At 40.4% G+C, this 16,545-nt stretch overlaps 1 protein-coding gene across 1 annotated transcript in view; it reads right to left on the bottom strand.

Moving 5' to 3' along the window:
* Positions 1-16,545, bottom strand: part of kif6 (kinesin family member 6) — a 68,769-nt gene that overhangs the window by 38,979 nt on the left and 13,245 nt on the right. The window contains exons 7-12 of the mRNA XM_085767313.1: positions 14,522-14,728; positions 13,840-13,983; positions 13,637-13,723; positions 9,667-9,770; positions 8,042-8,147; positions 5,901-6,051 (exon numbers count right to left, since the gene is read on the bottom strand). Of these exons, the coding sequence (XP_085623439.1) occupies positions 5,901-6,051; positions 8,042-8,147; positions 9,667-9,770; positions 13,637-13,723; positions 13,840-13,983; positions 14,522-14,728 (799 nt within the window). The remainder of the gene's footprint in view (positions 1-5,900; positions 6,052-8,041; positions 8,148-9,666; positions 9,771-13,636; positions 13,724-13,839; positions 13,984-14,521; positions 14,729-16,545) is intronic.

Genomic DNA, 16,545 nt, shown 5'->3' with positions numbered 1-16,545 from the left:
AATTTGGGATGCTCAACGAAAGAAATTCGGAATGTCATTATTTTGGATGATGAATGGACATACTGCAGTTTTGAAGGAGCTGGAGAAGTTAATTTATATTCCTGTAAGCCAGTACAAAGGGGATGTCAGTGGGAATAATAGCACAAAGGAACCAGGTCTCCAATTCAAATTTCCAAGGAAACCGACCATGCACCCTTCATAACACTGCCAAAATATAAACCCAACACATTTCTAAATGACATTCAGTGGCCAGGTTTTACAGAAAAATATGACTGTCTCTGTGGGTTCTATGTCATTGTTTCATACAAACCCTGACCTCAGACTGATGTTCACCAGGTTTTTCCATTATGGGGATCTCTTGTCCTATATGAAAAGCGATTTCTCTAAGGGGTTACATGTTAGCTCTATGGGCGGCTTCACATGCCATGCACTCAAAATGTTGTCAAACTCAGCTCATGATGTCCATTCAATATGTCCTACTGATCCTCTCTTGTCACTCTCTGTTACACGGTTCAATGAAACAGATATATGTTGACTTGTCTGTTGCTCCGGCACATTCTGATGTGTTGGAACAGTTTGAACCAGTCTTTATTTCAACCCTGACCAAAGTGGTGCAACATATGAATCCCACAAACTGCCCCTTAGACATTATCCCTGCTAAACTGTTGGTAGAGGTGTTAAATATTGTTGGTCCCTCTCTATTGATTTTTATCAACTCTTGCCTAAGACCACAGTTCTGGATCAGTTCCGGCTGTCTTAAAACATGCTGTGGTTTGGTCTCTCCTTAAAAAACCTCAGCTCCATCCCTCAATTTCATCAAATTTTTAGTCTCCCATTTGCCCTTTCTGTCCAAAGTCTTAGAAAAAGTTACTTTAATACAACTACAATCATTCTCAGAGAACAATGATACTTTCAACAAATTCCAATCTGGGTTCAGATCCCATCATAGCACTGCTTGTTGAAGGTACACAATGATGTTGCTCTGTCTGTTAATGCCAAATGCCATTTGATCATTGTACTGCTAGACCTAACAGTGGCCTCTGATACTGTGGATCATGTAATTCTGCTATCTTGCATGAATGAATATGTAGGCACCAGTGGCACTGTACTTAAAGGGATAGTTCAGCTTTTTTTGAAGTGGGGTTGTATGAGCTACAAATGCCCATTAAGTACACTAGATGCAGCAGAAATGTCTCTGCATCTATTTTGTTACACGAAGTTGGGGGATCAGAGTTGAACATGTCAGCTGTCATTTTGCTATTTTTGGTTTGTAACCACTTTGGAACACAGGAACAAATAACATTGTCCTGCTGATAACAGACAGGATTAGACAGATTGGAAAATTACACATGTTGGTTTTGGAGGACAGTTTAAAATATTATAAATGATTATTCATAGTTATAAAAACATCTGCCAAAAGAGCCGTTAAAGGTGTTCCATTCAATCAACACTCATTTGCAAGAAATGTTTGTAAGTCCTCCTTGTTGTTCATCATCATCATGTTAATGGTGGATCCCAGTAAAGCTTAGTTAACGAGAGTAGTGTTGCATGGTAATTTAGATGGATAGATCTTGAAATGGTCTGAATCTAGATGGTTAGTGTTACATGTTACAGACAGACCACCCTCACTGGGGGACTGACAGTTAAGGCTACTGCAGCCTTACACAAAAGCTTCACAGTGAATGAACATACAAGTAATGTGATCTCTAGAGTGTAACTTGCTGAAAAATGTACGTTTAAACAGACTATAGCAATTTTGGCAATTACATTTGCATCATGTGAAAACCGGGGTACAATATTTTGAGAGGGAAAATCTACAAAGAGGGGAGGATTTCACATTACACATATGTGATCCAAGAAATACTACAGTGAAATATCTGCATGATAATAGTCTATTTATTTTTGCAGACTTGAGGTTTTCGTGGTGAAATAATCAAAGAAACGTCTCAATTTTCCAACTAATGTTCTATGATCTAATGACAAGTCACAGCAAGAAGGCATGAGGGAGGAATAATCCCATAAAGCCATTAGAAATATAATATTCAAATGCAAAGAATTATGATTAATAGTAATTACGATTAACTGAAGTCTATAGAAGAAGATCTATCTGAGTGCGCACTGTAAAACAACATTTCATGCTGGGTTTGATTGCAGGATTACTTACATTCTCTAATATATGTTTGGAAAGCACTGTGATTTAGTCATGCAATACCACAGGCAGATACACTTTGGGATAAAAAGTGTGATTAACTTGTGAGCCTGTATGCTGACATAAATTTGAATGTAAGCTGAAACCTAGGTTTTCCACAAATTTTCTCCAGTTGTGAATGCCAGTTCCATATGCACTGAACTCCTCAGCTCTGCTGAACTCCACTGTTCACCTAATGATGATGGACACATGAGGAACAACGTCTTCATGGTGTTGTCAGCTGCTTCTTTTACCTTACATATTTATGCATCATCATCATACACATACAGGCCGACAATCCTGAGTCACTGACTCTGTGGATTGTGAAGTGGAATTGAATGTAGCCAATAAAGAAGCGAGCTGACTGAAGAACACGGAAGCATAACAAACCAGTATGGCTACCATCTCCATGGCTACCATCAACAAAGCGAAACTCAAAGTACATCAGATCACGTTTGATCACGTGAGATTTCTGGCTTGGGGGATGAGACTCTAGTGTGTCATCAGACAAATCTTTATGTGTGTGGTGTGCTGTATTGGGAATATCGGAGCACACCACACACAATACGATCAAAACTGCTCAATCAATGATTTTTTATCTTCATGTGTGGGGTCTCTCACAGATAAAAAAAAATCTGTTGAGATAAATCTTTATGTGTGTACCAGGCTTAAAGCAGAAGTAAGTGGTCCGGTCGTTTTCGCTAATGCTGCGTTCCAGGCAGGCTTTTGAAATCGTAAATTACAGCTTCAAGTCACAACTTACGACTTTGTAGCGTTCCAGGCAACCCACTCGTGTTTTTCCGACCTGTTTTACCGGTGAAAGTCACTATAACGGCCACTCGTAACTTCCGACCGGTGAAGTCGTACCAGATCGAACTGGTACGACTTCACGGTCGGAAAAATACGAGTTTCCTTGAACGCACCATAACAGTCCTCGTCCCTACGTCGCCACATTCACGGCGTCCCTTGGCTGCACACACAGCCCTGCATGCCGTTCTCTCTCCTCATTGGATAAAAACTGTAGGATACGATAAATATTTTCTCTTCGGCTCAGAGCAGAGCAGAGTGACTGACAGACCCGTGTTTCAGACCAAACACTCTATGTAAGTGATTGCTGTCGGAAGATATAACTATTTAAGACTTATATTAACACAAATATATCACTTACTTCTGCTTTAAGAGACCATTTAAAGGCTCAGGAAACCTTTGCAGGTGTTTGGAGTTAATCAGCTGATTAGAGTGTGACACCATTAAGTTACAATAGTAAACTTTTTCTAATGAACTGATTTTGGGGTTTTCATTAAATGTAAGCCATAATCATTACAATTAAAATAAATAAAGACATAAAATATGTCAGTCTGTGTGTAATAAATCCATATACAAGTTTCACTAAAGAACTACTGAAATAAATGAACTTTTTCATGATTTTCTCATTTATTGAAATGTACCTGTATAGTCAGTTCCATCCTGCACCATTACAGGTTGTTGGTGTGTTGACACTGACAGTCAATTATTAAATTGACAAAACAAGCCTGAGGTTCTGCTACAGGGGACTGATGCCTTGTCCACACGAGCCCGGGTATTTTTGAAACCGTGAACAAATGTTCCCGGTTGTATGTTCTGTCCACACGCAACTGTGCTTTTGGAACCCTGAAACCGTGGTTTTTTGAAACCGGAGTCCAGGGTGGGGTTTTCGGCCGGGGTTGGTTTCACCGGGTGCGTGTGGACACTGCAACCGTGATTGTTTTTCTCGTTTACGTCATAGCTGCACACGTGCTGATGTAAACACTGCCAGCTGCAGAGGTTGTTTGCAGCGGCAGGAGTTGACGTGAGCTCGCAAAAATGGAGGTGACAAAGTGGATTTTTATCACTTTTTAAAAAAAATTTTTTTTACATCATCTAAATGCTATTTGTATAGTTTTTCGATGAGAAAAATATAACGAAACGGTCATCAGGGCGATCCTCTTGTCAGTCAGCTCCAAACTCACCCTCAATCACAGACCACAGCTGGTTTTCCACACAGCATCATTTACAGTAACAAGTGACGCTACAGATCAGCTGGGCCGCTGCCGGTGTGTTTTTAAAATTACAGAACTACTACAGTAGCGCCGCAGTTTCTTATTCCCCACATTGTTTGATTGAGAGTTTTTCGGGATGATTTTCATGAATGAACAGGCAACAGCCTATGTCACTGTCAGACCGGGTACGACGGGGGGGGGGGGGTCGCATCATGCAGTGATAAAAAGAGCATATGCGGAGATGAGGAACGAGCCAAAAGCCGAAAATGTATTTGTGACGTCCGCGGTCGATATAAAGTGGATATGTTTCATTCATCCATGTTTTGACAGACAACACAACAGCCAGTGATAATGAGTTGTGCCGCACCGACAGCTCAGCCAGCCAGGTGATGCACACAGCACAACAACACAGCGCAGCAACATGTGCAGGCTGCTGCAGCAGTGCACGTCAAAGGGACACCGCCGAAAATAAAATAAATAGGCCTACACGTCGTTTTGAAATTGTTTTTGCGCATGTTTTCATCCATAAAATGACCAAAAATGAACACTATAAGCGGATTTCTTGATAACGAATTATTTAAACAGCATTTGTATAGAAATGATTCCGTCCCAAGCCTTTTGATCCATAAGCGGTTTCCACTGTATTTTGATTGGTTAAAACAGCCTTCCACACGTGCATTGCGTCACTTGGTAGCGGATTTCACGGTTGCGTGTGTACGGAGTGATTTTATTACACCACTCGTGTGGACGCGGAGCAAAACTCCGGTTTCAAAAATACCCGGGCTCGTGTGGACTAGGCCTGAACCAAAGGTCTCTGCAGTGGAGGACAGGAACTCGTCTAATCCACAAAGCTTAAGCAAACTTTAAACTGTACTGTTTGCTTTACACTAGACAATAGTGGTAATTTGACAAACCTAAAACTAATATAACAAATCGTGTCTCAAATGAAGGTAGAATGTGTTGTCACACTGCAGCCTCTGTTTTAGGAAGAATCGGAAGGTGAAAATTTGAAAGTATTAATCTGTATCAGTGTTTGATCAATCACGTTACCAAAAATAACTTAATAGTATCGGCCCTATAACTGTGTTTGCAATAAGAAGATATGTACTGTAAGGCTAATATTTGAGTATCTAGCATTACAGCTGGGGACTGTAGTATTTTCTTAAACGTGCATATTAAGATGAGAATTTATAACTAATGATATTGTAAGAGGAGATTCACTGTATTCTTGTAAAGATTTATTTTGTAGATGTGTTTCAGGAATGCTGAGAGAACTGAAAATGTAACCATAGTCCAGGGACTATACAAATATATTGTATTCTGTTTCTTAATCCTGTCTCGCAAAATTGTTTAAAAGAGTCAGACATTTCTCTCGTCCAACTACACAAATGAAAGGAAGGAAATTTAGCCGACCTGATCATCAAAAACAGACTAATTCTATTAGCTACAATATCTGGAAGAAAAACGCATTCGATTTGGAAAAATGTTGAAATAAATTGTAAAATGTTATTTAAATTACCTAGAAGTATACAGTATAATCTAATATGTCACGATCCTGAAGCATGTAGACAGATAACGGCATACAAATTATGTCATCACAAATTGTCTAATTTGAACACCAGACTAAATATCCCAAAACTCAATGTAATCATGTGGTGCGTCACCAAACTTGGCTGCACCATGTCAAAGGATACTGATTTCATTATCACGCTGAGTCAGTATCTCCTTTAATTTGGTGACTTCTGCTGTGGTGTGGTGGCTGTCCTCAGGGACCTCTCTTGGTGTTTGAGCTGGGGACTCCTCACTGGGCTTGTTTCCACCACCATGTCTGTCCAGAATCATCATCTGTACAAAAAAAACATGAAACAAAACCATTAAATGTTGTAAAATCGTAGTTGAACAAAAAACCAACCTGCTCTCTACTACAAGGAGAATTTGCTGGAACAACATCAACAGGATAAACCACCATCTATTGTCATGAACATAAAGAAGCTGGAAGATAAATTGTTATACCATCGTGAAAAGTAATGCTCTTCTAAATTTTGCTATATTCCCTTAACATTAATTAAATTCCACTCTTTTCCCTATCTGCAATATAAATCCAAAATTTCCAGCTTAAAAGACAGGTGGAAAACATGTTAGAGCACCGCAGCTTTTCCACATGGAGTAGGTAGAGCAGAGGGAAATGTACAGAGGGGAGGCCAGGCTGCATGGTCCCAAACCTTTTGGGGGCATACAGGGAAGCACACTGATGGAGACACTGGGTTTGGGGGGAAAACTGTAAAGATTGTCATCACACAAAATAACATCATCACTTCAGTGTGACTACAAACTATATACAGAACTAAATCACTGACATCTCAGATCATGACGTTGAAAAGTTAAAACTGCAGACATGCTCTCTGGTATTTGAACATCACTGTGGATAAGCAGAAGGCTGAGCATGGAAGAATTAGGCTGCGCAGGGAACAAAGAAGAAGGAAATCAAATTTAAACCAGATCCAAATTCCTACAGAATCACCAGAGTGTGACTGGGGTGATCGTCCGAGGAATGTAAACTTAAAAGGAGATAGAATTTGCCGATCATAACAAACTGAAGTAGAGATAAACAGATATTCAAATGGGATCTGGAACCACTTCTGGTGGCTGCTTCGACTCCAACCAAAGCAGAGCCCAGGAACAGTGTGAGCGCTGCTGTGTTTTCCCTGTGCTCATTTAGCAGTGGTGGGCCACAAGCTGCTGTTTGACAACTTTCTCCAAAAACAAAAGCAACATGCAATAGAATCCATGTCTCAAGGTAGTGTCCAGGACACATGATCAGTGGATTATACAGCCAAAACAACATGCTCAGATACTGCCTTTAAGGGAATACAAAGGAGACACAAATATGTCCAATAGTTGATTGACCAAGATTCCAATAGTGACCTCTATGTAATGAAACATATGCAGTTTTTACTATCTAAAGATGGGTTACCTCCTAACTGATCCACAATTGATTCACACATTACCTTCAGCCTTTTATTTATGTTGGGCTGCATTTAACTATTTTTCATTGTTTTGATTAATACGACATAAAAGGAATTGTATTAATTAATCAACAAAATGTCCGAAAAAAACTGTGAAAAATGCTAATCACCTTCAGGGAGCACTGAGGGAACATCTTCACATGGTATGTTTACTCTGGCCAAGGCAGAGGATTACCTTTCAAGCTGTTGTGCAAAAATCTTCAGAGGATTTTGTTTAAATTCACAAATTAACAGCTACATGCCAACATCACACCTTGCAGCTAATTAGATGGCAAATAACTTCTAGACTGAAGTCAGGTCATGGGAACACAACAGCATTGGATGAAACAGGATCTTCAATTAGTGCCACTTTCTAGCCAGACTCTGTTTCCAGTGATTGCAAATCAATAGTGGCTAAACTCATATGATCCATCAGCCTTTTCTGTTCATTTGATTTACAATCGGACAAGACGGTATTAAATGAAGCAAACTGCAGTTAAATCAAAGTAAAGCATAGGAATGGACAGTAGGGGGAGCTCTTTAGGAAAACAAGTGGTCATCTGGTCACAGCTGGACTGATGGATGAAGTGGACTGTGAGGGACAGATCAGGTCTGACATTCTCCTAACTAACTAGCTAATGGAAATTAATCTTTTTATTTGGCTATAACATGGTAATCTGACCTGAAAAGCTATGTTTCTATCACAAAAGCATAGAGAATCTTATTAAAGGATCAGGAAAGAGGAACAAATACTTGCCTGCTAAAAGAGATTATAGAGAGTTATAGAGTGAGACAAGTATTACACATGGAGAGACCCAAGTGAATCTTACCTTCAGCAGGGAGAAACAGTACTGGATTTTTCTCATATCTGGTCCGAGAGACAGTGTCACACTTGGATCAGGGTCATCCAGAAAAGCCTTGAGTAGCATTTCCAACCTAAACACACAGACATAGAGACAAACACACACACGCAGACTACGTGATAACCAACCAAAGCTTAAAGCAGTCTCACATTCCAGGTTACAGCCTTTCTCCATCACACTCAGCTCGTGCTCAACAGGCACTCAAACAGTTAAGATCTATACATGAGGAGTGCTTCTAATGTTTAAAATGTGGGTCTGGTCAAAGACAACTATTTACTTTAATGCATGTTCCAGCTCCGCTGGGCCAGCCTGTTGATAAACTACTACTAGATGATAGTCCAAACATTGGTTCTTCTCGCTCTGGAACCAGCCACTGGAAAAGACCAGAAGGCAACTGTCCAGACGGATCCAATGTAGGCACAACAATGTGCGGTTTTCATTTTCTGCTGTAACATGTAGAAAGACCCCAGGTTTACATGACAAAGGACTTAAAACAAACGTAGCGGTCTTGTTTCAGACTTCTGAAAGAAGTTGGATCCTTGAGAATGCCCTTCACTGCCATGTACAATATTTTATTAGCAAAAAAATCCTCTGTCAAATGGCAGAATTTGATAGTTTCCAAAAAGTTTTTTCCAAAATGTGAAGCAACATGTTATGTAGCTAAATCTGGCAAACGTATGCATACGTGCATTTGGAAATGCAGCAACAAATAACCCAGGATATGTGCAATCATTCAGTAATGGGGATGAGTCAATGCATAAACTAGAGAGAAAACAGTAACAAAAAAGTCAGCATGTCCAGTGAATGTGGTCACAACAGACATCATTAAAGGTTCCATCTGTGAGTTTGACCACAAACAGGGGAAATGGAGGATAATCACCCGGGTAGAGAGGAAATAATAAAAAGGCGGACTGAGGGGGCCAAGGCGTGGTAAATACATCAGCACGATGTGCCAAGTCCTCAGGGGAACCCCTGGGCTGAACTCTGGCCCTGCTTGACTGGGTCCCTCTGCCATTTAAGCATAGGAGAGGAAATAAAACAGCCCTGGCTGAAGCAGAGATCTGGTTAATCAAACTCCAACTCAGGATCAATGCATGGCCAACGTCATAAGTTATGTAGGCACTTCAGGCAAAATCCAAATACTTATAAATCATGAAATATATTTGCTCAGGAATCTTTGAGTCCAAAAAAAGATTGTCTGCTCTCTTCCTGGGTCTGTGGCATGCTTTAAACATCCCAGACGCCTGACAGGGCCAACGCAGCACTACGCACATCTGCACTGTCCTGAGATGACTGGCTCACTGAGGTCACATCGTTCCACACAAATAGTCACACATACACATGTTCTATATATCCATGACCCTGTGGCAAAAGTCCAGCTGTAGGTTCTGATTTAATTCAGCTCTTTGAACAAATGTATTGTCACCTCTTATTTGCATTACTGTGTGTAAATGTGGAGATAACAGATTTTACACTGATTCCTACTGCACTGATGGTGCTCACTTGTAAGTCAGTTTGGATAAAAGCACAAAATGAAACATTCAAATTGCAGTGTCCAGGTTATGTGTACAGGCTGAGGAATGATGTACTACCTCTCGGCCTCCTCCACAGATAGTTGGTCATCTCTCTGCTCTCCTGTCACCATGGCCAGCTCTTCCTTCAGAGACCCAATCTCCCTTTTCAGACGTGCTATTAGCTGAAATACACACACACAAAACATTGCACATGCATTAATATTAATATAAAAATGCACGTCTGAACACACAGGACAGAGCAATGACACACACACACATGCACTCACAGACAAATACCATATTGCATCTGCCAACTGATGAGACAATCTCTCTGAAAATTGTCTTGCGGTTTATGTTGCTGATGTATTTTGAGGACAAACTTAAGTGATTCCAGACAACTGGACACTCCGGAGAGAAAGTGCAGGAAGCAAACTTTAAAATAGTATTTAGCAGCTACAGTGGCTAAAAGGAACACACACACCCCTTTGCTGCTGTCTCTTCACGTGTTTGGTCAAGGCCTTGCACACTGAGCCACTGCACAAGTTGCCATTAGTAACCACTGACAGAGGTTTTGATTGGGACAGGAATTCAAGATTAGCTTTCCAGTACTAGGTTTTGATGGGACATAGTAAAAGTGGTGTCAGCTTTGCTGTGTGCTTTAAAGGTCCAGTGTGTAATAATTGTCAAGGTTTATTGGCAAAATCTGAATATACTACCCATGAATATATTTGTATAAATGTATAATCACTATAAAATAAAATTTGTTTGGTTTCCGTAGCCTTATAATTCTTCTTTTATATATATATATACATACAGCAACGGTCTTGCTTTAGAGAGTGTTGCTGTCTTGTACCGCCATGGTCTTGGTCAAAAACAAAACAAGTAGTTAATGAAAAGAAGCCAGACCAGCTGTAATAAAAAACCAGCACAAATCACACCACAGAATGACACACAAAAACCACCCAAAAAACAAGTGGCAATTGTTCTTTTTCTCACATTACCCACTTCTTTCTCCAGTATAAATCCCACTTAACTATCTCCACTGAATCTGACCACTCTGCAAAACAGCACAGCAGACTGAGAGACTACAACTGTCCCAGAGGGAAAAAACAAATACAACAGAGGGGCATAGAGACACAGTCAGACACAATGTTTCAGGGAGTCAAAGGTCAGTGAAAACTCCAAGTCAAAGGTCAGATGAGAAAAGCACTGTGACTTGTAGCAGACAAATACAAAGACAAAACCATTCTGGCAGTCAGACTCTTTCAAGTCAGGATACTCTTGAGAAAACACAGACCTGCAGTGTGGCTTTGGGTTGGTGCCACTTAACTAAAATTTCACCCCTAATCCCAGCCCATATCATATTTTCTAACACTGAGAATCCGATCTGACCATCCCTCACCAGGGCCACTCCCTGTATCTCCTTTTTGGAAAGCCGTGGTCTGATGTAATTCTCCCAGCTGCATCCTCAGACGCTGACCACCAGTTGTTGGTCAGCAGAATGGTGCAATCTATTTCAGCGCACCGAGCCCAGACTGGTACCACAGCACCACAACAGACTTCCACACATTCTGAAGAAAAACTGAGTCAGGACATGTGACTGATGATGTCAGCAAATCGCAAGGAAACCCATGTCAGTGCGACATACAGATTGCTATAGTGATGGAAAAGCAATATTGTGCGTATGTCTGCTTGGCTTTAATTGTAAGATAAGATGATTAGGTAATTAATTCTAAAGAATTAAAACTAACTTGCACAGCCCTATATGAGTTATCCTTCTTATTGTTGAAAGCTTGTGCTGAAAACCATCCACAGTATCCACTAGTATAAGATCCACAGGATGACCACAGATTATACCTCAAAAGCATATGTACAGTATTCTGACAAACAGGCTGTGATTATGGGATCTCTTTTTTATGAAGGAAGACGAGACGTACTGGCCGGCATCTACACTGTCACACATGGGCTGTGTTCCAAGCATGGCTCTATTTAGGCACGTAAAATAAAGCAGAGAATAGTGACCCACACTGTACGCCACCACTAACACTTACAACTCCTCTCTCTTCACTAACCTCAGCCACTTAGAGGTGTTTTTTTTAAGTGAGGGCAGGGTCCAGGTTCAGAAGGTTCACTCAGCATCCTATAAGTCTCTGCTTAACTGTATAACAACACCTTGAGATCACCTCATTTGGCCCCTCAATAATTACAGAGCTCAACTCAAGGTTAGGTGGAGGGAGTATCTTGAAAGATACAGTGACAGTTGACAATCTGGTCTGGTCTGAAGTGAGGGTTAAGATTGATTTCAGTGTTCTTGAAGGGGCTAAGACAGTGAACCTTACTGGATGTGGTGTGGCCACTGCAACTGACTTCATTTTGCTCACAGGTCATTTTCAGCACCCCATTCTTCCCTTGTCCACGAGAGCCTTGTTAAATGTTGTGTCTGGTCTGGCTGGTTTCCTGCTGTTCAGGCTTTGAAGAATTGCATTTTGTAGCCTGTAGGCTACAGTAAAGGACCATTACGGCAGTGTGTGGTCTGAATGCTGTCGCACACATTGACTGGAAGACTGAAAAGCAAACTCCAGGTTTCAAATCAATTACCACAGCCAGCATGCCCAAAAGGCTGTGTGACTTTATATGGGGGGAAGGCCAGAGAAGTCTAAGTGTCACCCCAAACCACAAAAAAATGACATCATACTAATGTGCCAACTGCACTGCTGGCTTAGCTTTTTTTTCCCAACAAACCAAGCAGAGATATAGGGGGACAGACAGAGAGACGGGAGCAACGAACAAAATGAGAAACACACTAAAAAGCCATAAACAGAGACAAGAAGTTTGCCCAAAGAGTTTGGGTTTTCCTGGAGCTGCAACTGTGCCGGACCCAATTGGGAGCCGCCAGACACTGTCACAATTACTGGGCCGGCCGCAGACTCTCTTAAAAATACCTCTGTAGGGTTTGCAAGTGGCCAGCCAAGTCTCAGTAGCAGTAATACAGTAGCAGTTGATCCAGATGCAGATCTCAGTGGGAGGGGAGGAAGCAGATATAACTGTGATGACTTACTACAGTGTATCCCCCAAAGGGTCTTTACTACAACTACCTGGAGAGGGAAAACGTGAAGGGAGAAAGACAAATTTACAGGTTAAACTTGTTAAACTGCTCAGATAGTGATTTCCTATTACTCATTATGTATAACAACGTTTTAAAAAAAGGCAGATATGGAGGCATGTGTAATGTCTACTGTATCAGTGGCAGTAACTACTTAAGTAAGTACTTAAATAAAAATGTATAGTGTATCAAAACTATATAAAATGGGCTTTATGCACAGCTCCACTACTTCCTGAAATAAGACAGCTCGTTTATTTCCTGTCTTACATTATTGGACCAATTGATTAATCCAGGTGTGTCTGACCTCACAACAATGGTCAGGCAAACCTGGATTAATCAGTTGGTTCAATAATGTAAGACAGGAAATAAATGAGCTTGCTTATTTCAGGAAGTAGTGGAGCTGTGCATAAAGCCCATTGTGGGATGCATACAGTTTGTGCCTCCTTGCATGGATGTGTGAATAGAAATACTATATGGCTAAACCCTGACCTTGAAAAACTGGTTTTGTTTGGGAAACCTAGGACACTTAAAGGGATATTTGAACATTTTGGCAAATTCGCCTATTGCCATAATTCCTACAGTCTTAGCAGTAGGTTCATTACCTTTAATTGTCGGTGCAAGCTGTTTTTAGATCAGCGGGGCAGAGACGTGAGCTCTTCATGGCACGCGGTATTTCCAGGTTGCCCTGGAAAGCCTCCCATTGCGTTAGCTGAGCAGCTCACACCTCTGCCCCGCCGATCTAAAAACAGCTTGCACCGACAATTAAAGGTACTGAACCTACTGCTAAGACTATAGGGATTATGGCAATAGGCGAATAACTGTATCCAAAATGTTGAAATATCCCTTTAAGTACTTGATGGGTTACACTTTGTCACATTTAGAGACTGGATGTGGAGGGATTGTATGGCCAAGTCACTGCTCATGTGCCATGTCTGACCGTCTTACCAGAGCAGGGTCCAGTTCTTCATTCAGTATTGCCTCGTTCTTAATGAGAGACACACGCTGAGCAAAGCGGCATGTAGAGATGGACTCCTGAGGAAGAGAAAAGTGAAATATGATCAATTAGATAAATCAGACAGACAGACAGACAGACAGACAGACAGACAGACAGACAGACAGACAGATTTGGGTGCTGTTGCAATCCTTACATCCAGGTTCCTCCTGTCAACAGCCATTGTGGCTATCATGGTGGTCATGCAGTTACCCCCAAGGCTGTCCCTTAGCACAGAGGTTAACATGGAGTTCCTGTAGGGAATGTGAGAACGGTTCTTCTCTGACAAAGCAATGATCACCTGAGGAAGAGAACAATTGAAAGCATGTAAACAAAGACATAACATAACAACTCAAACATCTAATATGAAATGAATTACACCTTCCTGTTGAGTGTTGATCCATAAAAAATACATACTGTATTTGTGGTTTTAAGAACTAAAAACATCTCAGTTTAGTTTTATTTCTCCTCTCTCTCCTTTCTCCTCATCGCAATAGTTCAGAGAGCCAATCAGGAGAGAGAGGCTCTGAGCCTATTTTCTGGGCGCTCAGCACTTTCATAAATTCACAGTATCAATGTATTGATTGTAGTATTGATGTGGACCTTTACACAATATGGGACCTTTAACATAAGGCAGGTTGAATTTACACCAGTCAGCCAAAACATGAGTTTACTGTTGTGACCTTAAACCACAACTGAAATTCCAAATTAAGTATCAAACCAAATTACTTTAAATGTAATGATAGAACACATATATCAAATACAGTATATTGACCCTGAAAAAATTCTACATACAATATTATTTAAAATAAAGGAAAGGAAATAATATGAGTGGTTACCTGCTCCAAGTAGTGGAGGGACAGGTTGATGTACTTGGCCTCAGTCAGCAGCTGACCATTCAGGCCAGTCTTGCTAACTCTATCTGACCCAGCCAGGTCCACCAGGTGGAGTTTGGAGCGCCGCACAGTGGCTGAGCCAGGCTCACGTCTGCACAAGTGTACAGTGAAAACACAGTGTGACCGTGTGGATGCCTGGTTCATGGGAGTCTGAAGATGAAATAAAGACAGACAGTAGTGAGAAAAAACAACAACAACTTTAAGTACAGTAATATTGTAAGGATGCAGTTAGGTTTGTGTGAGAGTACTCTGAATCCTCTAAAATTAGTCTACGTGGTGAACACAAAAAAGAAAGGAGAGATTTTACTCTCCATCTGTGGTAGTCTTACATGCAAACAACAAAAAAAAAACATGTTTCCTTTGATTCTTTTTCTTTTCTCATGTTGGTTTGAAGATCAAAGTCACACAATGTGTAACTGATGAGCAGTAAACACATGGTGGTGCTTTACAAAAGCTGAGTTTGATTTTCAGATGGTCACTAGACCAGCAGTCAGGTTGAGACCAGAAAGAGACAGAATTAGACTATGAGTCACTCTGCTTGAACAAGTTTTATTAACTAGAGAGCGGATGGGTTACTCACTGGGACCTCGCTCAAAGAATAAACAGAGGAAATGGACATTCTGTGACAAAGAGCTGATAATAGACTTCATGATCAGCTCTCTCCATGATGGTGGTTGTAAATAACATTTACAAACAACAACACATTTCATTTTGATGGCATATAAATGATTGTAATGCAAGCACTAGACTGGACATTCAGACATAGATGACCATCATAAGTTTTTTTTTATTTTTTTATAGAGAATCCAAACAAACATTTAATGAAGAACAGCAAAGTGTGTCAACAGTGGTAATGAGCGAACAGTAAAGTTTACTGTCACTGCTTAACATGAAACTTTGCTGGTAGGAAACACTGGGTTGCATTTGATGTAACTTAACGTTGTGCGTTTCATGAGGCTAACGTCAATAAAACCAAGTTATAACCAGTTACATGATTAGATGATGAGCTGCTGATCACTTCCTGTTGAGTCCATGTTTGCACACAGGCTGGTTTAGGAATGGTGAACGGTGACCAGGCAACAATTACAGTACAGGTTGTAAATACAGTCCGCTGAATGGTTCTTGCTGAAAATCTTAAGGATTACAATATTTTTGAAGAAACAACCACTTCTGGTGCCTCTGATACAGACCTGATGGAAAGATTCATTTAGACTGCCTATGAACTATGTAGAGCTTTTTATTCCAGTCACGAATTAACAACTGTGACCTAAATAGATGCAATTTTAATTCCCATTATGTAATGTCCATGTTACCTAAATAGTGCTAAGCAGTGCACATAGTTGCAAAATAATTTCCAAGAACTTAAGGTTCAGTTCTCTAAGGTCACTGTTTTTTGTGAAGTGTTCAGTACGTTCAAGCGTTCAGTACGTTCAAGAGTTTATTCCTTTATTGTATCAACGAAAAGGGCTTCAGATGTACATGTGTAAAGTTGTGTGTGCATTATGTACAAAGAGACGTAAATAAAATGTAGAAGTTTTTTTTTTTTTTTTTTACAAAGCTGAGTATGAACAGACTTTACAATGAAATGCTCTTCGGTAAAACCATCGGTATGACCATCATAAGTTCTCAAATACACTGGCTTTTTTTTTTTCTGTGGGACTGCAAATTCCCAAAGATAATGAGAGACTAATTGGATGTGTTCTTATCCTGTTGGATAGTTTTTACCACATCATTTTTCTCCTCTGAGGATTAAATGTGGGTCATATAAGATAATTCTGATTTAACCAGATGTGATGTAAAGACTTCTCAAGTCATAGAATAACAGTCAACATAAAAGTAGAGTATGTATGTTCAAATAAGCAGGTGCATGTCCTCAGAGGAAATGTGACACACAAAGAGGGATTAAATGTGTATACTGTGTAGAAAACAAAGCAGGCCACAGCAGCTTCAGTATAATCACTTTCTTT

Source organism: Trachurus japonicus, chromosome 22 (assembly GCF_045865225.1).
Source record: "Trachurus japonicus isolate A0001 chromosome 22, Traja_1.0".
Lineage (NCBI taxonomy): Eukaryota > Metazoa > Chordata > Actinopteri > Carangiformes > Carangidae > Trachurus > Trachurus japonicus.
Note: the sequence above shows the minus strand (reverse complement) of the source record. Positions and strands in the feature narration are given on the sequence as shown.